The sequence below is a fragment of the Heloderma suspectum genome, chromosome 4 (genome assembly GCF_057233095.1).
Source record: "Heloderma suspectum isolate Gila_16-S chromosome 4, 16-S_ref, whole genome shotgun sequence".
Lineage (NCBI taxonomy): Eukaryota > Metazoa > Chordata > Lepidosauria > Squamata > Helodermatidae > Heloderma > Heloderma suspectum.
The window spans coordinates 66,512,211-66,536,673 of record NC_139461.1 but is presented as its reverse complement, the minus strand read 5'-3'; the positions used below and the strand labels follow the sequence as shown (position 1 = coordinate 66,536,673).

Genomic DNA, 24,463 nt, shown 5'->3' with positions numbered 1-24,463 from the left:
CTATCCGATTGTGCATTCCTTTGAAAGAGATGTGGTGCTGATAGATGACTTGGATACACTTCCAATTTGCTCTTGCGGTTCTAATCTAGTATGTGATTTGTGTGCAGAAGCCTACTTCAGTGCCCAGATCTCTAGATTTATTTTATTTTATTCTAATCTACCAGGAAATGGCACACAAGGTGTCAAACAGCAATTGAAGACAGCATTTGAAATAAAAAACATAATTAAAACAATAATTGAACAATATTTTATTTGTTTGTTTATTGATTAGATTTCTGTACCACCCAATAACTGAAGCTCTCTTGGTGGTTCAGAACAATATATTAAAAACACAGTTTAAAAACCCAACAATGAAAGAATAAAACAGCACCCAAATGGATGACCAGCTTACATGCCAAAGGCCTGCTTGAATAAAAATGGCTTAGGGAAACTGTGCAGGTGTCAGCATCCTGTGTTGAATCAGTACTGGCGGGGCACTAAAGGTCATGAAACTGCCCCAGTGCCACAGCCTTCCTGCCTGATCTTTAACACTTATTTTCTTGTGTTTTTGCTCACAGGGTTGGGTGTTATATTGGGGTAGGGTTTTTTAAAAAGAATAAATTCATGCTACAATGCACTGCAGCTCTATAAGAACTAGAGACATATCTGCATCTTCTCTGGTAACCTGCTCATGTACAAATGCATCTACATTTTTATTCTGACATCTCAGCTCACAAGCTGAAATCTTAACACTAGAATAAGGTAGACTAGCTTTTAACCTGAGATCATGGACCTGAACTTTAGAAATAGAGAACCCAGATGGGAATGGAAACATTTCAGTTCAGCTCCAGTTATTTCAGGGATTTTTTTTTACCCCATCGTGTTTGCTTCACTTTTCTTTAACATCTGACTCCAAGACTCATAAGAATAGCTTTTGGCTTTCAAAAGACGACCTTCACTCAAGGAAACAAGTAACAAACTGGAAAACTATGTTTTCTGGCATTGCAGTTAATGTTTGCCCTTGTTGTATATCAGCAGGGGGAGCTGTGCCAATAAGGATGCAAAGCTCTAGACAATAAAGGAAACCATCAAAATTGCTTGTGCAAAATCCAGCTTAATTCTGAATTCTGCAAAATCCAATCTGTTTTTAAATCCAACTTAAATAAATTAAATTGAATTCTTCCTGCAGAGGATAACAATATGAAAGGGTTTTGTTTTTTTACTACTAGTTCATATATTATTCAGGCTAGTTTCAGGAAAATACTATGGCATTTTAGTGGCTGCTAAGGGCAGTCATTGGCAATTTTTGAAGTTGTAATTTATTTTTTGTAATTAGTTGTTTCCTAGCCCATCACAGAAGTATAGTACAGTGATAGAATCTACAAGTACACCAGAAGGTTTTACTCTTGTTTCTTTCATAGGTGACACTACAACACCTGAAGAGTGGGAAAATTCTGAATTTTCCAGCAAACAAATGGTTGTCAAGGAGTCGAGGGAATGGAGATACTCTGTGTGAACTTCCAGTAGTGGAAAAAGGAAGAAGCCTGTATCCAAGTAAAAACATGTATTTCTTTTCTCAAAGAATTATAAGACTGAATACACAGTTGTCACAGCTATTACCGGATTATATATTCTACAAGAAATTGCTTTCACAAAAGTATTGGCCACAATCCAGCCTAGGATTAGTACTTTTAGACCTGGTGTGCATGTAACTGTGACAATCATGGGTTAATTAAACAGCCCACAGTTACCCTACAAACAGTAGTTAGTTTATGGTGCAATCCTATGTAGACAGTTGCCAGCCTCCAAACTCGGACGCTGGCAACTATTCAATGCAGGGTGGCTGGAGCACGGAGGAGATCCTCTGCATTTTCAGCTAGACACGTGATTTTGCATGTCTAGCCAGGGACTTCGGAGCAGGATGGGGGGAGGCTGTGTGACACATAGGAAGCCTCATAAAGAGGCTTCTGTGGTCCCCTCCCCACTCCCAGGACCACCTCCTTTTTGCCCTCTCCATGCTCTGTTTCCAAGCGCGGAGATGGGGAAGAACCATGCCAGCTATGAGGTGGCAGGGCAGGGGGTGGCAGGGCAGGACTCTGACCTCAGTTCCCATAAACAGCATCTAGTGGCCATAGGATTGCTCCCTCCACTGTGGGTTGCTTAACCCACTATTAACCTATAGTGTTCAGGTTCGGACATCACATCACATAGCAACCCCTGATTGGCCTGATTGGCTGCGGAATGTGCCTGGTACCCATGGCAACAAATTTGCCACTGTTAAGTGCAAACAGCCCTTTAGAGTACAATCCAATAGGATTGCCACTCTTTTTGCCAGGGCTGGGCAACACACAGCCCCTGCTGCTCTCCAGTGCAGCCTTCACTCACCCTGCACGCCCCCCCAAAAAAAAAAATTAGGGGAAAAAAGGCATCTGTAGCACTACAGAGAGGCAAAAATGTAAAATATAGGTTCTTTGCAAGGTAAATTTGATCCTCTTAATTAATTTTCAGATTGCCCAGCAGAGTCTTGAGGATGCTTACTGCTGCTTTAGATAAGGGCTCTGTTAGGCTCATTTAAATCAGTGGGACTTAAAAATATAACATTGGCTGAATCATGCTCATTGTTAGTAAGCTTCACAATAATATCTTCGTAAATCTATTGCAATGCAAGTTGTATTTATTTAATAATGAGCCTGAAGGTTAAATGTAACATGAAATTGTATTCTCTTCATGTGATTTCAAATTATTTGCATCTTTTAAAATATTGGTCTCTTTCTCTAGCTGTGAATTACCAGGTTTATGTGTACACGGGACATATGGAGCAAGCTGAAACAGATTCTTCTGTTTATTTGTGCATATATGGAGAAAGAGGAGATTCTGGTCTAAGACTTCTTCACAAATCTGACAAGCCTGTAAAATTTCAGAGGGGGATGGTAAGCATGCTGAACGATATCTGTGTACTCCATTTACAGATACATTTAAAGGTGCTTTAACACAGGGCATACTTAAAATCAGTTTTGAAGGAAACCGAGTCAGATCTTGGGCCCAAAGACATATCCCTTTGTTTACCCGCCACTTCATTAAATATTTTCATCATTATTGTTCTGTACTTTCAGCAATGTTTTAAGAAAGAATATTCATACCAGGAAAAGCAGAATCCTATAAATATTTTAAAGTAAATAAATAGAATAAAAATAGAATTGAGAAAAAGAAAACAGCAAGAAAGACATTGGGGATAGCTGTAAAAAGTAAAGAAAAAGCATAAGGAATCCACCACTTTCCACCACTCAGGAAAGGTGTAAAAGATCAATATTTGCTGTAATTAAACACAGAAATGATTGCATGACTTCACATAGCTGAACTAGATATTTGGGCCAGTTCACATGATCAAACAACCCACTGTGGTTTAAATAACCCATAGTGGCTTATTTGAATCAGCAGTGAATACCAGGTGCCATTTGTTTAGTTAGCCACTCAAGTGCAGCTTGTCATGTTGTCCGAACCTGGGTTGCATGGCTTGAGGGCAATCAACCCTCAAAAAACTCAACAACAGGCCATGGGTTATTTGAGAGTTGTTTCTCCCTCAAACAAGCCATGCTGCGCAGGTCTGGATGACACAACAAGCTGTGCCCAGCCAGGTAATTAGGTTAATGGTGCTCAGCACACAACGACAATTTAAACAAGACACCTTGGCTTAAATAAACCATGGTGGCTTGTTTTGATCGTGTTATACACAAAACCAGTTTTTGTGTATAACTTTCACATGCATTATTGGTATCCTCCAACATGAAAGGAATTGATGCTTTCCTTTTTTAACCTCACCATAGCTAAAATGGAGCACTGAACTGGTTCACACATAATGGCAATTCCTGGGTTATTTAACCCAGAAAATGCTGGTATCTAGCAGGAGTGAGTGAGTGCACTGCCTCTTGCTCACTTGTCACTTCTACTTTCAATGATCAATCCAGGAACGGCCCCTTGGTTGTTATCGTGATGTCCGAACCCTGAAACTCTGGGGTGTTTAGGGGTTAAACAACCCAGATTTAACCCAACAACAAAACAACTCAGACTTAACTCAACAACAAACCATAAGCAACCCAGAGTTTCTGGGTTCAGATGTCATGATAACAACCTAGAAACAGGGAGTTCCTGGGTGGCTGATTGAAATTAGAAGCAATGAGTGCATGGGAGATAGCGCACTCAGTCCTGACAATGACGGTTTAAACAATGCAAGGGTTGTTGTTATATGTGAACTGGGCCACTCTGTACTGTGAAATGTGTGGAACACTGATGGCAGAGTAGAGTAAGTTGTGTTGATGCATCTAAAGAGGCATCCTATTACTTGGCAAGTGGGCCTAGTCCTTCTTGTTGTGTTGCCTGTTAGTTGAAATCCTATTATAAAAGTTTACTGTCAAATGTTATGCAGAAAGGGGTGTGCTGAGTGCCTGACTTAGCTGGTCCCATGGTTGCCAAAATGCTTCTAGGATGCTTTCTGCATCTCAAAGGGTTTGTGTGATGAAGCTACTAAACCACATTTTATGGTTTTGACTGTACCATCACAACAGTGCTGACCCATCATGCTGCTCTGATTTCATGTCCTTTGTTCTGTGACATCCTTCTCGTGAGTGCAGCCTAAAAACCTACTTGCAGTAGCTCATAGAACTATGTCATGTCATCATGAATTAATTAAATTGTATAAATGTTGTGATTTTAGCTCTAGCAGTAGTTCTAAACCCTAAAGTCAGACAAGCCACTTAAATGCTATTATTCTGTTTTTTCAGATGCAATAGTGATATTTCTCTCTCTCTCTCTCTCTCATCTCCTAATCTTGCTTTATAGGATTGCAGCATTTGTAGGGGGTATGATTGTATAGAACAGGATCATGATTTGGGGGGCGGGGGAGATGGCAGACACTTTTCTTCTGAGGGCAAATAGCCACAGGAAACCCTGGTACAGATTGGGACTATTCTTGGAGCAAAGAGTTAAATTTACTCTCTCCCCTGTCCTCCATCCCCATGCTATTGTCCCAATCTGGATCGGGGCTCCTATTTAGTGAACAAGAACGAAGCATGGAAGGGCCAAATATCTGCTTAACATCACATCAGGTTGGAATCTCAGACCGCAGTTTCTGTCTTCAGCTCATCTTTGTCCTCAACTCTTGACTTAGTCCTGCTCTGACATCAAACTATTCCAGCGCCAGTTTATCGCCAGTTGATATCTTTGTTCATGCTGTCATGCAGCTGAGTGTCTTGAGAGGAAAACAAAAGAGTTGGATAATTTAGTCCATTGTAAATTCTTTCTCTGCCATTATCTTTGCTAACAACAACAACTCTAGCTCTAATGTTTTGCGTTATTGGAACCAGGATACCAGAGAGAGCGCCTTCTCCCTTACCCACCTGCCCAGTCACTGAGGTCATCTGAGGGTGTTTTCCTGGTGGTTCCACATGGACCTATGGCTTGACTGGAGTCCACCAGGAGAAGAGCCTTCAGTGTGGCAACCCCCTTTCTTTGGAATTCTTTGTCCTTGGAGGTCAAGCAGGCACCAATACTGTGCTGTTTCTGGCACCTCCTGAAAACAGCACTGTTCCAGGAGGCATTCCTTAATTGACCAGTCATGGTTTTTATTGGTATTATGTTTTTAAAAATAGCATAGTTTTAATCTGGTGTTTTAATTTTTTTATCCTTTTACTGTTTTATCTCTTGTGTTCACTGCTCCAAAATCTGTGCTAGATATGGAGCGGTGTATCAATATTGTAAATAAATAAAATAAATAAATTGTTGTTGGGACACTTTGTACCTCTTTTTAAAGAAGAGTTACAAAGAGGTAAGAGAATGAACTTATCATTCATTACTAGAAGCAAATTGTTATTTCCTTTAAAGCCAATGGAAATGATTTCATTCATTTTAGGAAGCGATTAATCGAGCTATCTCAATGCTGTATACAGTGTAATATTTCAGTGCTGAGCAGGATGTGACCTCTGGTTAGTATTGCCTGCACTAATGTGCATGGAACATACTTGTTGTCTTCTAGGCTGATCTGTTTGAAATACAAGCTGTGTCACTTGGAAATCTACAGAAGGTGGTGTTGTGCTGCAAGGCCTATAACATGTCACGGTATTGGTACTGTGAGAAAATAATCATCAGAGAACCTGAGAAAAACTCGGAATATATTTTCATCTGTGAGAGGTTGTATTTAATCTTCTTCTAAAAGTAACTTTCAAAATAACACCTTATTTCTTGAGTTGACAATAATATATCTTTAACGGTTAAATACTGTTACTCTTGTCCCACTTCCATGAGCAGTATGGAGTTCTAGGGGCACAACGTTGACCTAGGTTTGGCTTCCTTGGGATGAACAGATCACTGGAGACTTAAGGCATTTTGTAATATTTGAGTTTATTTAGCAATATACAGGTTGGGATAGGGGGAGGCAGGCAACTTGATTCCTACACACAGCAAATTCCACTGTTCCACATCAGATTGCCAGAATGAGCCCCCAAAAGGCCTGTTCCCAAGCTCCAAGGTAGCTCTTTCTGCATCCAAATAAAACACTGTAGTTTCTCTTCTTTTCCCAGTGGGAAAATCTGTTGCAACAAAAACAACAAAGACCAGGTTTAGACAACATGCTACGGCTTGGGGCATCTCTACACCAGCCTAAAATCCTGCATTTAAAACAGGGCTTTCTGCTTCCGTTTTAAATGCAGGATCACAACCGACTCCCTTTTTCACCCGCTTCCTTCCCCCCCACCCCCTTCCCCCTCCTCCTCCCCATACTTTACTCCCAGGTAAAGTCTTCCATTATCTTTCATTATCTTGCTCCTCTTGCTGCTTTTACTCTTTTCACAGAGGAAACTGAAGCGGAACACAATGGGGTAATTTGATAGCTCATTATCTGCGATCTATTTAAAAATGGAACAAAGGGCATTTAGTGCAGGAAATGCCTTGAATGATCATGGCATCATGTAAAGAGCACGCAAACCTCCTTGAAGGAGCAATCTCAATCGCAGGATAAAAGCTCAGTGTGAAGGAGCCCTTGTTGTGGGATATTTAACCCACAATGAGCCATGGTGCCCTTAGGTGCCAAGTTGCGAATCCAACCCCACTTGGATACCTGTTAACTCTCACATAAGCCATGCTTGCCACTTTTGCATGGCATGACAACCCCCAAATGGGGGTTGCATATTCAAAACGGTGGCCACACATGGCGTGCAAATGATGTAGCCTCACTGTGGATTTTTTAATCCACATTGGGCTGTTGTGTTGTGCAAACAGCCCCACAGAGTCTTGTGGGATGTTAAAGACTAGCAGATGTATTCTGGCATAAGCTTTTGTGGAGTATAGTTTATGCCAGATTATATTTGTCAGTCTTTAGGATGTGACACGATTCTTTGCTGTTGTTTTCTCTTCTTTTGTTCATTTTCACAGACCTAGATTACATCATCTTCAGCCATTTCCTAGCCATTTAGCCAGCGATTTGCCTAACACAACAGAAGGGTATAGCCAGGCCTGCCTGGCTGACTAGATTTGACTCATAAAAAGCTTTTAGAAGTCCTGGCCCCATTAACTAAGGTGGCAACATGCAAAAGAGAACACATTCCTGCAATTTTAACAGTTGTGTAGAAGAGGGAATTTCAGCAGATGTAGCCTCTGCATAACTATTAAAGGCACAGGAACCCTGTCCTCTTTTGCATCAGGCTGTCCTACCATTACCTTTTTCTGGTCCAAACCCCCAAACTTAGGGTTTTTCTACATGAAGCTGTTAGTCAATTGCATCTACTTTTGGTTTCCTTGCAGAACTGAGCACTGCACGAGGAGCATTTTCTTTCCTGGTTTTCCACTACATAATGTCTAGGTGGCACTGTGGTATAGTGGAATAGAGCAATTGCACAAATGGAAATTGCATTTTCTTTCACTTAAAAATAATACCCTATTTTCCCTGCTCTAAAAAAACTTGCCAAAAGTGCCGTTTACAAACAGAAGTGAAACTGGAGGGTCATGGTGTTGTCTAAAGAACCCATAAACAACCATGAGTAAGGAATGATGAGCATACAATGAATGCCTCATGTAGAAAAGCTCTCAAGCAATGCTAAGTATTCTGTAAAAGAAAAGAAGGGGTGGCAAGAACTAGAATTCTGGAATACTTTATTTCCACACTGCATAACTTTTTGATATGAATCTGTATTTAGTCATCCAATAAACACTAATATTGGAGATATATAATGGCATCAGGCAGTATTCCATTTCCAGTTATAGCTCTTTCATACCTCAGAGAAATGAAAAAGAAACTCTAACATCCTTAGGGAAAATTCCATTCTTTCCTTTCTCCAATAGATTATGAAGAAGGCACCATATACCAGCCATGGGGAAGGTGTGGCCTCCAAATGTTGTTGGTCTGCAATTCCCATCATCTCTAGCTAGCATAGTCAATAGTGATGGATGATGGGAGTTCATTCATTCATTCATTCATTCATTACATTTCTATACCACCCGATAGCTGAAGCTCTCTGGGCGATTTACAATGATTAAAAACCATTAAAATACATTATGAAATACATTATGAAAACCATTTATATAATAATATATATATACAGAACTTGAGCACGCTCCGGGAGAGAGCACAGGACAGGAAGGCCTGGCGTGCTATGGTCCATGGGGTCACGAAGAGTCGGACACGACTAAACGACTGAACAACAACAATATATATACAGACAGCACACACACACACACACACATATATATATATATATATGAAACAATTTTAAACAATCAACAATAAGAAAAGTCCAAGGTCTGATTAAAACCTCAAGCATTTGCTGCCAAATGCCTGAGAGAAGAGATGCAGAGCGTAGAGGGAGGGCCACACTTTCCCCATCCCTGCCATATACTCGTTTCAGAGCAATTTCTTTAAAAAAAATTTTAGATATAATACAAAAATATCTTACTGCTAATCAAATCAGAATAAGGGGAAAAAAATCACCCCCCTTTTCTGAGATCAAGGCATAAAGATAAATGTTGAGCACACATACAAATACAAAACCAAACCATGCCACAATGACCATTTCCATTTAAATAAACATAAATGGAAGAATATTTACTTGGGCAATTTATGTGAGGAGGGCATCAGGTTTCCATAGAGAGGCACTGAGAGTCAAAGTAGATAATAATAATAATAATAATACTAATAATAATATATATAATAATAATTATAATAATAATAATAATACTGGCCTAGTTGGATCAGCGGTCTGATGGTTAGGCAGGTCTGTATTTTATAGTGCATACCTGAGGCAAGTCAGCACACATCATGTGGGCTTTTTGAATACCTGAACTACGCCAGTCAGGTCCTCTGGTTACCAGACATCAAAATGCTAATAATAATGAGTAATCTTCTTTGCAAAGTGCTCTGGAAGGAATAAAGCGCAATGGCTGCTAATGAACTGTAGTATTGTAATACAGCAAGGATTTCTCAGGTTAGTATGGAATGTATTGAGATGTATTATTTCCTAGTTGTTTCTGAAACACTGTAGGTTTTCTGCCATCATTCTGATAGGGGGCCTTACAGGGAAATGAAGGTAGCTTCCTGGCTCAAGATATATATACCTGGTTCACATGTAACCACAGCCCAGAGCGTGGGATGAGTATGGGTTGTTGTTTAATCATGGGTTGTTGTTATGTGTGGACCCTGCAGTATTGTTCAACTAACAAACCAGAGTTCAAAAACCAACAAGAAACCATGGCTTCTCTTCCTGGGTTGCTCATGTTTAACAATCCATAATTAAACCATAGTGCAGAGTTAGGGATGTACGAAAGTCACTTACCTTTCGCGGATTCTGTTCATGGGGGGGCGCTCCATCACTCCCCCCGGAATCCTCGACGGCCGGCTCTGCTCCACGGCAGCTCCGCGGAGCAGCTGGCCAGGGCTGTCCGCAGCCGAATTTCTGGCCACGGACTGGCTGGTGCGGACTCAAATGGCGGCCGCCATAGCGGCTGCCATTTGCGTCCAGCCAAGGAGCCGTGATAGGCTACGTAAGTCTTTACTAGCCTATCACGTCTGGGTAAAAAAAAAAAAAAAGCGTACGCAAACTGCCATTTGCGTTCCTTATTTTTCGCCGTTTTAGTCTACATACATTTTTACGTAGACTATTACAGCGAAAAAAAAGGGGAACGCAAACAGTGTAGTGGGTGCTATTTGCGTTCCTTTTTTTTCGCCGTAATAGTCTACGTAAATATTTATGTAGACTAAAACAGCGAAAAATAAGGAACGCAAATGGCAGCCGCCATAGCTGCCGCCATTTGCGTACACCATTTTTGTTTTTGTTTTTATTGGCTTGCCGTGGTAGGCTACGTAAAGACTTACGTAGCCTATCATGGCAAAGGCCAGAATGCAAATGGCGGCTGCGGCAGCCGGTCAAAAGACCAGCCGCTGCCACTGCCACCGAAGCCACTGCCGTCCGGAACATCCGTCCCAGGTAAGTCTCGTCCCGGGGGGGATCCACGGGGGGGGGCAGGCCATTCCGCCACGGATTTTGGGGGGCCAAATGCCAGTGCATTCAGCCTCACTGAAATCCGTGGCGGAATTCTCCGCCATCCCTATGCAGGGTTCACTTGTAATGACAACCTGTGATTCAATGACAACCTATACTCAACCAATACTTTGGGTTGTAGTTACGTGTGAACAAGGCTAAAGAGAATTCAGGATCACTACTGTTCTCTGGTGAGTCACCTGACCTAGAAACTCATGAATGGAGCACTTTAGTGCAGTCATTTTGGTTTAATTGGTCCATAGGTACTGGTCAGCAAAACAAAAATCCAGACCCTCAATAAAAGAGAAGCTTTAAGGTACAGATTAAAGAATGCTTATTTTATTTCCACCTTTTTATGCAGCTATCTACAACACTGTTACTGCACAGAATTAACACAGGGCCACCAGACCACCAAGGTGTAGCTTTTTGTTGTGGAAAAATATACTGAAGAAATACAGTAATCATTTCAATACAATCTCCCATCAGCCTTGGCTAGCATAGCCAATGGTGAGGGATGATGGGAGTTGTAGGCCAAAATATCTGGAGGGCCACAAGTTGGCCACTACTGTCACAGACAACTCCCCGCCCTTTAACCTGTGGAGTGCCAACATTTTTCTCACTTCCAAAATGCTTGACTTAAAATAACTTCTAAGAATGTCCGCTATATATTTCTTTGCTTCATTTTATATTTAGAAGCCTAAGGTTTTATTTTTCGTTCTGTTGTGAAAAATATGTGCATATATAATCATCAGTCCTTCACAATATCTAATGCAGACGTAATCAGCCACTTCATATATTTGATTAGCTAGGGTCCTTTCCTGTTTTGAAGCTAAGCATTTCTATCAAGGTGCAGAGTTCCCTCACTGGCCTACTAAATGGTTTTCTCCCAAACCAAAAGTACTTGCTAGTGTTTAGAGGACAAAGAGACTTGAGTATTTTAACATCCAAGAAATCAACAGGACATTTTAGTACCCTCCAGTTCCTGAGGGCAAGGACTGGGTGGGAAGTACTCTGAAATCTAGTCTCCATAAGAGGCATAAGGCTACATCCTCACATGATAGTGTGAAGTCAAACTCTGGCTTGAAGTTTGCTGGATCTTATTGTCTTGCTCAGATCATCTCTTTTATATATCTCTTGGGTCTGCCTGAAAAATAAAATTTTAGACCAGCAGTGCTGGCCCCAAAGCAGGTTGCTTCACCCTGCTGCATGGCTGGGCTGGCTTTGAAGACCAGCCAGAATTCTTTGGGATTCTTGGGTCCTCCATTGTAGAGGATCTTGGCTGCTGCTGTCACATTTTCTCCCCTTCTGTGATGGAAACCAGGCAGATGTGTTTGTTCTACTCAAGTCCATGCTATAGGCTTTAATTTATCTTGGGCAATATAATGCAGCCTTGCGGCATGTGAAGCATCTGTGGACAGGTGAAATGATTAAGGGTGCAATCCTATGCATGTTTAGACAGGAAAAAGTCCTAAAGCTCCCAGTATGTCCCAGCCAGCCATACTAGCTGATGCATCAGTTGTAGGGCTTTTTACTATCCAAATATACATAGGATTGAAAACTGTCTGAGATGGCAACTGTCTTTTTTATAGTGCTTGTTACTTATTTTGCTGTGCTCAAATTTAGAAAAACCATTATGTATGTAATCAGAAAAATTAGTACTGCTTTGAGCAACATTAAAGGTAAAGTTTTCTGTAGTTCAAAGGGCTTACCAGAATGAGATTTCTTTGCCAAAACTATACATTTTATCTACTGTTTTGAAAAGTGACACAATAGTCATTTCATAATAACAGAGACCAAACTACATGTGACATTAATCATTTTGTTTGTCCTTGAGTGCAGGGTTTTTCTTTCATTAATAGCTAGTGTGGGTGCCTCAGCCTTGATCAGAACCCTAGCACAATGTGGGTGGGTAGGGGGCCTTTGGCCCTTTGCCTCCCACTGTGTTCCTGATCTGGATTGGCCCCTGCACACCTGCAATTTGCATGGGGAAAATGCTCTCATTTGCTTCAATTAGAACTTTTGTCCCCATACAAACTTCAGGTACAGGGGGCTCCATCCAGATTCAGACCACAGCGAGGGGAAGGAGCTAAAGCAACCCCAGTCCCTATGCTAGACTAGGGTCCCAATCCAGATTGGGTTCCCTACACTGGTTATTTCTGAAATAAAAACCCTGCATACAAGGGGAAACCACATGTTTACTATCACATGCCACTTGGCCCTTCGTTTTTGTGAGTTGGTTGTTAACAGTTTTTATTGCTCCTAAGGTCTGCAGTGTATTGCCCAAGGTCTCTGTAAATTAAGGGCTATAGCATGATACTTCCATGTGTTTCCTGTGGAAGTATTTTATTTTCATGTATTTAATGCTCTATAGGATTTATGGAATAATTCCCATCCTATGCAACATGTTCGCTTTGAGAGATTATCCCAGTCTCCCTCCCTCCCTCCCTCCCTCCCTCTCTCTCTCTCTCTCTCTCTCTCACACACACACACACACACACACACTGAATCTATCTGAAAACTGGTTCCATGTTCTTCTCTCTTTCATACATTTTTTTTTCTTTTCTCTTACTCTCAGATGGTTGCCATTTATGTCTCAAGGCATAATTCATTCGGAAATAGAGCTCTTCCTTCAAGGTAAGGGATATGGTTAGAATTTGATGATTAAAGCTGCAATCCTAAACAGGAGAGAGCAAGACAGTTCATTTACTTCTGGGTAAACAGGATTGCACTGTAAATCAATTCGCATTATTTGTACAACAAAGCTACATGGATAACATTCACTTTTGTGGAACTGCACATTAAAACAGGCCATGGGTTCTGTAGGTACGGTTTGACTGTTCAAAATGGCCTCCTGCACCACAACCCACTGTAGCTTTAAATAAGCCATTGTGAGCTGTTTGATTGTGCAAACTGGCCCAGGGAGTGCAAGTGGGTGGGTGGGGGGATGGGTTGGTAACCCCTTCCTGCCTTGTGATTTTTCTCTGCTGGTGCCCTCTGCTCCTGCATTAGTATTAAAGAAAAGGGAAACACAAGGCAGCATCCAATAGGCGTAGCCATGAACATAAATTATGGTGCGGTAGCGTAAACTATCTAGCACAAGGCCAATAGTGTTAGCTGGCACACTTGTTTCCCAGGGAAATAAGTACAGGAAATAAGGGTAATTTACACTAGCACAGCATAACTTATGTTAATGGTTGCGCCCTGTTGGATACAGCTTACAGGAACCCCCTGTTAGAACCCTTTGTAATAAGTCAATAAGTAGTGACTCTCTTATCTGCAGCCGTTGAAGAGATTATTTGTGTTATGGCAGATAAAACACAATGCCATGCCCCCTTTATCCCTGGCCCTCCTACTTGGAATGGTAAGTGTGCATTTGTGCCAGCTGTCATGGTCTTCTACCTTCTCCTTATCCCTGTGGCAATCCTGGAAGGCAGCCATTGGCACAGGAGCACCGGTTATTATTCAGCCAGTGATCAGGTTCCAGTGTAGGCATGCTAGTGCAGATCACCTGCACTGCTGTGAGTTTGGGGCTGGACGGAGAGCAGTGATGTTTCTTTATCCAATGTACAATGTAAGGTGACCTGCATTTAGGTGCTTCCACAGTGCAATACTGGTTTGTGGAAGAAATACATTTTCTTCTGCAGGACTGGAAGAGTTAATATGGTATGAGCACCTCCTCCCTCCTTCCAATTTTCACTGTAACCTGACAGCTCTATTATTAACAACACTGCTGTTTTATTTTTGGCAGAAATGCAAATAAATCATCAGGCGAAACTGCAAGAGGAAGAAAATGGTAAATTTTGCTGCTCATTTCTATCTTTTAATCAGTACTAGGTCTAAGCAGAAATGGACTTTCTGTGAACATTTTGCTCCCTTTTTAAAAATCCCACCTTTTGGGAGGAGTGGGACTGCAAATAGGGGTGAAAGAATTCATAATGCCATTTCCTCGGCAACACCCATTAAGAAAGAGGGTAGTGCTTCCTGACCTCACTCTGAATTAGTTCCTTGATGTATCCAAATCTCATGTGACTTATCACAAAGTCTATTCAGAATGATGACAATGCTTCCTACCTTTACTTTGGCATTGCGAAATTGTTGTAGTCATATCATGATCCCAGATTAGCTAGGATCTCATTACCAGGCAGCTGGGGGTGGAGAATGGTGCCAGGCAGCATATTGGGTAGACAAGCAACCCCACACAGGTGGTGAACAAGTAGTGAGTAAGGTTGACCATAGTTAAGAGGGTCAGGTGGTGGGCAGAATTTGCATGCGAAAGGGTAGAAAATGTGTGATCTCATCCATTCTGGATCATTTAACCATGGCTAATGAAGTTTTACTCCTGTACTGGTCCTAAATTGAATATTTAAGAAATAGCCAAGATAACATTTTGAAAATGTGTATGCCTAATGTACTATTACATTCAAGTACCTTTGATTCAAGTGGAGTCTGCCTGATAAATGGCTAATTACAATATTTGAATCTGAATATTGCATAAAAACATATTCAAGGTGACAGCTTACTTATGTAAAGTACTACATACATTTGTAAATATTACTTTAAACCAGTAGCCTTGTCCTAAATATTTGTAAGACTTTTTCTGAAGATACTGTACTTCTCTGGGAGAGGAATTATCTTTTTCTATGGATCTTATTACCTGTTTTAAACAAGACATCTGGCCCCAATCAAGTATGCCCTAGTCTTACATACATACTCTGTCCCTTTGCACCTCTCTCTACCCTCCACTGTATAGATATAAACAAGCTGCATACTTGGATTTTCTGCCTCAGATTTACTCATGCACACACACAAGCATGCAGAAGTAGTGTGACCTCTCACCACTTGAAGACCTGGTTGTGTATGAGTTGCACTTGCAACTGATATGAGAACTGCTTCCTTTGATAAAGATTGTGCTTGTCCTGATGTCAGGTCAGGTGTTTTATCTGTGATTGTCATTTAACACACATAAGTAGTTGATACTGCAGCCATCGCATCAAGATTTTACATATATAAACTTATCCAGCCTCTAATGTAGATATAAGAATATAAGACGAGCCATGCTGGGAAGCCCACAAGCAGGACATGAGTGCAATATCACTCTCCCACTCATGTTCCCCAGCAACTGGTATACAGAAGTAGAGATGCTGGACAAATTCGAGATGGACTAAAATAAGTTTGGATTTCTAAGAATCTGATCTGTGGAATCTGCTGCGGACTGGTCTCTTCAGGCCACGTGGAGCCCGTAGCCTTTCAGATCTTTTTTTTTTTTTTTACTTTCCTGAAATTTACACAGATTTATTTGTAGGAAAACATACAAGTTTCTGCTGAGACTGGAAAATATATGTGGGGAAAAGCTGGATGGAATGGGGGACAATACACTAAATGTTACGTACTAATGTAAATTAAGTAAATTGTTGTGAACACTCTTACGGAATCATTTGTGTATTTTTCTGCATAACAACAACAACAAAATAATAAATTCGAATCCGTCTGTGAATAGACGCCAGAATGAACAACACCTCACAATCCGTGAAACACACATGGGATGGATTTCACAAAATCCGGAAATCCCTAGGCAGAAGCATACTGCCTCTGATACTGATGCAATTTTATTTATTTATTTTTATTATTAAATTTATTAATCGCCCATCTGGCTGGTCACCCAGCCACTCTGGGCGATGTACAACATACAATAAAACAGTTTAAAACAATAAAATTCTACAATAAAAACATTTTCTAAAATACCCTAACCCACCCCAAATGCCTGCCTGAACAACCACGTTTTTAATGCACGACGGAAGCTCATTAAAGAGGGAGCATGACGGAGTTCCCTAGGGAGGGAGTTCCACAGAGTGGGGGCCACCACAGAAAAGGCCCTCTCCCTCGTCCCCACCAGTCTAGCTGTCCTGGCTGATGGGACAGAGAGAAGGCCATCCGAGGCTGATCTTGTTAAGCGGCCTGTCTGGTGCTGCTGGAGGCGTTCCTTAAGATAGGCTGGGCCGGAACCGGATAGCAATATATAGCTATCATGACTAGTAGCCATTGATAGCTTCTCTTTCCATGAATTTGTCTAATCCCCTCCTAAAGCCATCCATGTTGTTGGCAATCATGGATAAACTCCCCCAGTAAATCTGAATTAGGCCTGAAAATTAGAAGCCAAAGTTGATAACTCTCGAAGAGGGACAAGATCTTTTTTTCCAGGTGTTCTAAATTTGCTAATAATTGCCAGACCTTCCCCAACAGGAGCCCCTAAAACAGCCATGAGCCCCCTGGAGGCACAAATCCCACAATCTCCCAAATATTACCTGGTGGGTACTGGGTTTTGGAGGCAGTAGCTGCTGCATCTCTCCTTTTTCCCCTCCTCCTCTTTCTGAAAGTTTCTCCAATGAAAATGGAGAAGGGGTGAAGGGAAGTTTCTGTTTCACACTCCATCCCTCCTCCACAGTGTGTGAAACACTGCTAGAACCCTTGTAAAATGGAACCTAGAACTAGGGATTGACAAAAGTCCCTTACCTGGTCCCGCAGCTTGCTTCGCGGTGGGGGGGGAGGCGCTCCGTCCCTCCCCCTGAAATTCTGGGCAGGGTGGGAGACGCCCCATCCCTCCCCGTCGAAATTCTGGACAGGGGGGAGGCGCCCCGTCCCTCCGGCCGAAATTCTGGCCGGGGGGGAGGCGCCCCGTCCCTCCGGCCGCGAATCTCGTCTCCTGCCGGGACACAAATGGCGGCGGCTATAGCCACCGCCGTTTGCGTCCCTGCAGTCAGCCGTGATAGGCTACGTAAATGTTTACGTAGCCTATCACAGCTGACTTTGGGGGGGGGGAAAAGCGCGTATGCAAATGGCGGCGCCCATGGGCGCCGCCATTTGCGTTCCTTATTTGGGCACGTGTAGTCTACGTAAACATTTACATAGACTATGGCGAAAATAAGGGCAACGCTATTTGCGTTGCCCTTATTTTCGCCGTAGTCTACGTAAATGTTTACGTAGACTACACGTGCCCAAATAAGGAATGCAAATGGCAGCGCCCATGGGTGCCGCCATTTATGTACGCACTTTTTTTCTTTTTTCCCCCAAAGTCAGCCATTATAGGCTACGTAAACATTTACGTAGACTATCACAGTGTTTTTTGAAAATCTAGCCGTGATAGGCTACGTAAATATTTACGCAGCCTATCACATTTGTTTTGTTTTGTTTTTTTTACTTGGAAACGGCGGTGGCGGCAGCCGGTCGGAAGACCAGCTGCCGCCGCCACCGCACCACCGCCAAACCACTGCTGGGAGCCGCCACCGCCAGGGACATTCGACAAAGGTAAGTCCCATCCCGGGGGGGGCAGGGGGGAGGACCGTTTCTCCGCCAATTTCGGGGGGCCGAATGCATTGGCATTCGGCCTCCCGGAGATTCGTAGAGAAATTCTCCGACATCCCTACCTAGAACCCTTGTGAAATATTTTCCCAGAGCATCTTATTGTGAAAAGCAGCTTTATCAGCGTTTCACACATCCTGGATGAGGGAAGGACTAGCAGCGCCTCCCCCTGCCCATGTTGCTGAAACAGCTGCTGGAACAGCAAGACGCGTTTCATGGTGGGTAGCAGAAGGAGGGGATGAAGTGTTTCTCTCTGGCTCAGATTAAGATCTTAGCCAAAGAAGAACTTGGGACCATAATGCTTGCCATTGTAATGAAGGCAAGCATTACAAGCTATCAGAGTTCATAATCCCAAGTCCAGAATCACAATCCTGGCAGCATCTCTGCTCTCATGCATGTGCACCCATGTGATTTTCTGGACCTTCAGGAGCATAAGTTTACAACTTATGTTTACAGTTTACAGTTTAAGTTTACAGTTATGTTTAAGTTTAAGTTTAAACTTAAGTTTAAGTTTACAGTTTTGTTTAAGTTTAACTGTTTAAGTGTACAGTTATGTTTACAGTTTAAGTTTAAACTTAAGTTTAAGTTTACAGTTATGTTTAAGTTTAAGTTTAACTGTTTAAGTTTACAGTTATGTTTAAGGTTTTTTTTGTCGGGAGCCAGAGGTGCCTGCCTTGCGGATGCTTGGCTTCACACTACTCCTTCAGTGGCAAGGGATAAAAGGAAGGTGGGAAGGAGTAAGGATGCCAAAGAAATCCATTTGGGGGGTGGGTTTTCCTAGGTTTGCCCCCCTGAACTTTGTTTCAGTTCTTGCTGCGGCGCCCAACTCGATCTGCAGTGAGTTCATGGATTTTCTGGACATTTTGCACATTTTTTTCCTGCGGGTTCCACAACTTGTGCAAATTTCTGTGTAATTTGTGCAAATTTCTGAGCGATTGGAGCAACTTCGGCTGTAATTTGCACAAACTCCACCAGAATTTGTGCAAATTGCTCAGAAATTTGAGCAAATTGCAGAATGTGCAGAAAAAATACACAAAAAGGTTCCTGGAGTTCGGAGGAAAGCCTGAAGCTTGGTTCACAAACACAAATCAAGCCATATGTGCCATGGAACTCCATCAAGTTAAAAGAAATGGATTTACCAGTGACAGACATCTCTAGGGAGGAGAAGACCAGGAAAGTGGTGACTGGACAGGAGAGAGAATATATGGGCAGGAAACACCCAGGAGGCAGCTATCTCCAAGTTGGCTGAGACTCCAGTCCAGAGGTCCGAGGATGAACTGAACTCCCCTGCCTGAGAGGACCAGCCCTAGGGCAGGGGAAAACTCAAGGTGCCCAGCTGGCTTATGCCATAGGTCATTGTTGTGTCCTCTGCGTCCTTTTCAGATAACATGCAGGAGTGGGCCTTCTAAAAGAAGGAAGGGGCATTATCCAACCATTTAAAATATTTCTGTACTCTTTTCCAAGTCTCAGAATGGCTTACAAGAGATAAGATGTCATGTCCGTTGAAAAAACTAAATGGTCTACCAATGCATCACTGCCAGATTACCTGCCTTTGTGGGGCATGGGAATTGGGAGTTCAAAGCTATCACCCAGCCCCTTTCGAAGGGAAAGCAACAACTGAGTGAGGAGAGAGTCTGTGATTCTAGGCCCCCATCTTTGCTCAATTAACAAGCACAAGGTTTCCCCTCTATTAATATAGCTGAAGTACACACGGCCACATTTATTCCTAAGAAATCTGTGGGATGGTATTTTATTAATTGTGTTTGCTCTTTGCAGACTGAACTGTAATTGCTAAATGGAGGCTACTGCACATATAGGCAGAAAGTCCTCCAAAGTGGGGGAATACCTTTGCTATTTATTTACTTACTTACTTACTTACTTACTTACTTACTTACAGTATTTATATACTGCTCCAAATCACAAGATTTCAGAGCAGTGAGAAGCAGAGATAAAAGAATAAAACACCATGTTAAAATAATTAAACATTTTAAAAGAAACAAATTAAAGGATACATGTAAGCACTTAGAGGGTTACTTAGAAATGTCGGCCTCAGTCCAACTGTAGTCACAAGTAACGAATCATGTGCAACACAACTAGCAATCCAAGCTCTAGATGTATTGAGATCAAAATATGCACCCAGCCAATTCAATAGGGCTTTGATGAGTATCAAGATACAGATCCACATCACCAACATGCATAGAAGCTTAAATATGCATATAGATCTCTTGCTGGATTGGGTTGTTTGAATACTAGTTTCACTTTTTTGAGTGAATTTCAAATAATGCCCATGATTGAAAGCAAAATGCTTTTATCCTTAATTTTCTATTCTAATCTCAACTTTGTTTGGTGGTAATTAAACACTGGCTTAAAAAAAACCTGTTTTACAATGGTATATTAAAACAGCATTACATAGGCAATATAAATGTATAAAACCATGCATGTTGTACATTCCACCCCCATCCCCACAGCTGTTAGGTAGAGAACAATATGAGCCATAAATAAATACTATTATATTAAAGTTAACCAGAATATATATATATCTGTCTCTGTCTCTAATCTTTCCCGACAATAGGCCTTGAAGGCAGCTCACAATGTGAGATTCTAATCCAGATTTTGGAAGAACTAGGGATGTACGAAACACCTACCTGGCTCTGTGCCAGGCAATCCGCGGTGGGGGGGAGGCGCTCCGTCCCTCCCCCTGGAAACTTCAATTGGGGGGGAGGCGATCCAGTCCTCCCCCCCAGAATTCTGCCTGGCCGGCTCTGCTCCACGGCCAAGCCGCAGAGCCGCCAGCCGGCTCCGGCCGCTGGGCATCCCTGCAGGGACGCAAATGGTGGCTGTCATAGCTGCCGCCATTTGCGTCCCTGTATTGAGCCGTGATAGGCTATGTAAATATTTACGTAGCCTATCATGGCAGGGGGAAAAACCCCAGTGTACGCAAATGGCAGTAGCTATGTATAAATACTTACATAGTACTATGTATAAATACTTACATAGCCTATCACAGCCTCCACAGGGATGCAAATGGCATCTCTGCATTAGCCGTGATAGGCTACGTAAGTATTTACATAGCCTATCATGGCTATGAAGAGGAGGAAGTGAATGGCAGCCGCAGGACAGCTGCCATTCGCAAAGCAGCGCAGACGGGAGCAGGTAAGTGCTCTGTTTTGCGCGCCTTTTGTGGGTTGGGGGCGGCGGGGACTTCATCCCGTGCGCCTTTCGTGGGGTGGGGGGGCTTCATTCCATGATGGATTTCAGGGGGCCGAATGCACTGGCATTCGGCCTCACCGAGATCCATCGTGGAATTCTCTGACATCCCTAGGAAGAACCAAAGATAAGCAACAACAAAGCTTTCCAAAGAAAGATGAAATTGCACGTCTGTACAGCAACACCCTGATCTGTGTGTGGAAGGAAGACTATACCAAATAAAGTGCAACACTCCTGTTTATCCTTCACTTCCTATGACCTTTCTGCTGCCACCAGGTGGAAATCATTATTTTCCCTGGCTGCCTCCACCAAACAACCAGAGGGAGGAATCGTATGCATATCGACGGTCGCCTCCGAGCCCAGGGCTGACTGCCTATCCAGTGCAGGGCGGGAGGAGTGGTGAGGAGCGGATCTCCTCCCCGCTCCCACCGCCCTGATTTCCCAGCTTGACAGCCAATTTCAGCTGGCTAGTCGCAGGACCTTGGAGCGCAGGAAGGGGCAGCCGGATGACATATAGTGTCATACTGGCACTTCCGACCTCCCTTCCCTGGCCCATCCCCAGGAACACCCCATTTCTAGGGATGTCAGAGAATTCCATGATGGATCTCGGTGAGGCCGAATGCCAGTGCATTCGGCCCCCCCGAAATCCATCGCGGAATGAAGCCCCCGCCCCCCCCACGAAAGGTGCACGGGATGAAGTCCCCGCCACCCCCACCCCATGAAAGGCATGCAAAACAGAGCACTTACCTGCTCCCGTCCGTGCTGCTTTGCAAATGGCAGCCGTCCTGCGGCCGCCATTCACTTCCTCCTTTTAGCCATGATAGTTTACGTAAATACTTACGTAGCCTATCATGGCTAACGCAGGGATGCCATTTGTGTCCCTGTAGAGGCCATGATAGGCTACGTAAGTATTTACATAGCCTATCACAGCAGGGGGGGTTAAAAAACCCAGCGTACGCAAATGGCGGCGGTTACCGCCATTTGCGTATTCTGGGTTTTTCCCCCCCGGCCATGATAGGCCACGTAAGTATTTACATAGCCTATCATGGATGCAATACAGAGACGCAAATGTATTGAGGGTCCCTCAATACAGGGATGCAAATGGTGGCTACGACAGCCGCCATTTGCATCCCTGCAGGGCTGCCCAGCAGCCGGATGTCTGGCTGCGGGCAGCCGGAGCTGGCCGGCGGCTCCGCGGCTTGGCCACGGAGCGGAGCCGGCCGGGCAGGATTCTGGGGGGAGGGATGGAGTGCCTCCCCCCCGTCGAGGATTCCGGGGGGAGGGACGGAGCGCTTCCCCCCCACCGCGGATTACCCGGCACGGAGCCAGGTAGGTGTTTCGTACATCCCTACCCTTTTCCCCCGCTCCATGCTGCTCTTCCGAGATCCTCATGTTAGTTTTGTGCTGCTTCCACCAGCAGAGAAAGAGTGATCTGTATCAGGACCGCTGAAATGTCTATTTGTGTGTGCACGCACACATGTGCGCACCCCTTGGGGCCAAAAAGGGTGTCCACCCTTGCTCTAGGGTCTAATGGAATCTAGGCTTTGACCTTAAATACTGATTCCTATCTGCACATAACCTCAGTCTTCAGCATCTCCCCATTTATCCATCACTTCTTGGAGCACCACATTCCCTTTTTAAATGCACAATTGTTACTGTTCCCTAGGCTCAGTGATGCATTGTTTGCAATAAAGCTGGTACCACGCGACTCTCCAGGCACATAGTAGTTACTGAGATAAAACTGCTCTGTCAGTGGCACTCATTTTCATTTTGTTTTTACCTGAAGGAGAAGATTGGAAAATGACTGTAGTCACTGGAGCTTTTGAAACAGCTGGCACAACAGCAACTGTGTCCCTTTATGTTTACGGAGAAAACAAGACTTCAGGTCCTCTTATACTGGGATCTGGGAAGCACCAGCTGTTTAATCCCAACAGCACAGATACTTTCAAGGTACAATACTACACATAAATAATGTAGAATTTACTTATACAAGTTATTCAGAGCAGGTTTACTCCAAGGTGAGTAAGTGACAGATATAACCATTTCGTTGTAATGATCTCAGTTCTGCATTTCATTTTCTGAATTGTTCATTGATATGGCATGCAGCATCCCTGAGAGAATAGAGTAATTGTATATTTATGGCAGCAATCAACTTAACAGTACATTACTAAGATTAGTGTTCAAGTACATGATTCAGTCTAGGAAGATTATAAGCCAATATTGGATATCTGCTTCCCTTCTCCTTTCTGCAGCAGTACGCATATTGCTGTTATTTACGTGTCATAAGGCAAAGATTGCAGTCTTGCACATGGTTAGGCTGTTTTAAATCCACTGATTTGTTTTAAGATTGCAGCCTGTCAGGAATGAGTCTGGACTGATGCATCCATTTTAGCCACCAGGCCTAATGGCCATAGCAAGCAGTAAAGATATCCTTTCCCAGGACTCGCCCATCAGTGCCGGCTCCAGGTTTTTGAAGGCCCTTGGGCAAGAAACCCTCAATGGGCCACCTCCTTCAGTGAGTCTACCTTCTCATCACCAGCTGCTCCTGTTGTTCCTCATCCCCTTTCTCATCATTGCTACCACTTGCTTGCTTGACAGGCAGCAATCCAGTGAGAAAGGAGGCAGTGGCATCTACTGCTCCTCCTTCTCACAGTCACCATTGTCAGGGCCAGAGTGAAAGGCGTGTGAACAAGCAGGTTGCAATGGTGAAGAGGAGGAGCAACTCCTAGGGGCCCTTGTCAGTGGGCTCCTGCTAGGGTGTGGGGGTGTCTGACCATGCCTACGTTTGACACCAAATCTGTCACCTATAGTTTTGATCATGACAACCAAAAATCAAGCCCTAATGGGCCACTGAGGACACCAGCCATTAGCCATCCTCCATCCTACCTCCCAGAAAGTCACAGCCGAGTATCCAAGTCAGAAGTGGCTCATGGTCTGTTTCTTTCTTTAATAGCATTTAGTGACTCATTGCCCATTTACAGTGCAATCCCATGCATGTCTATTTATAAGTAAGCCTCATTGAAACTTACTGGCTGCTGACCCAAACCAGTGCCTCTTCATTACCAGTCCAACAGTCAGGGCTGTGGTACTTCAGAGTCTTACACTCTCCATGTAGCACAACATTTTCAGAAACAGCATTCCAGAATTTCATGCAGGGGTCTTTCCTATCTGGAGATGTTGGAGTTTGGATGTGGGGCCCTCTGCATGCAAAGCATGTCTTCTGCCATGAGCTACAGCCCTTCATCATGATGCTATCCTTGGTACATGAATTGGACCCATTGCTGGTGAAGGCCTGCCAAGAAAAGCAGGTTACTTTATGGATCTGGATGGCAGGATGTTTCATATTTTCAGTGCTTCAGTCCCTGTTCAAAAATCTATGGATCTGGATCTGCATTAGTAAT

At 43.3% G+C, this 24,463-nt stretch overlaps 1 protein-coding gene across 1 annotated transcript in view; it reads left to right on the top strand.

Annotated features, from left to right (window-relative positions):
- The window catches only part of RP1 (RP1 axonemal microtubule associated), a 291,823-nt gene that overhangs the window by 93,112 nt on the left and 174,248 nt on the right, over positions 1 to 24,463 (top strand). The window contains exons 19-24 of the mRNA XM_084848072.1: positions 1,401 to 1,533; positions 2,758 to 2,909; positions 6,008 to 6,162; positions 13,075 to 13,133; positions 14,248 to 14,292; positions 22,849 to 23,012. Of these exons, the coding sequence (XP_084704198.1) occupies positions 1,401 to 1,533; positions 2,758 to 2,909; positions 6,008 to 6,162; positions 13,075 to 13,133; positions 14,248 to 14,292; positions 22,849 to 23,012 (708 nt within the window). The remainder of the gene's footprint in view (positions 1 to 1,400; positions 1,534 to 2,757; positions 2,910 to 6,007; positions 6,163 to 13,074; positions 13,134 to 14,247; positions 14,293 to 22,848; positions 23,013 to 24,463) is intronic.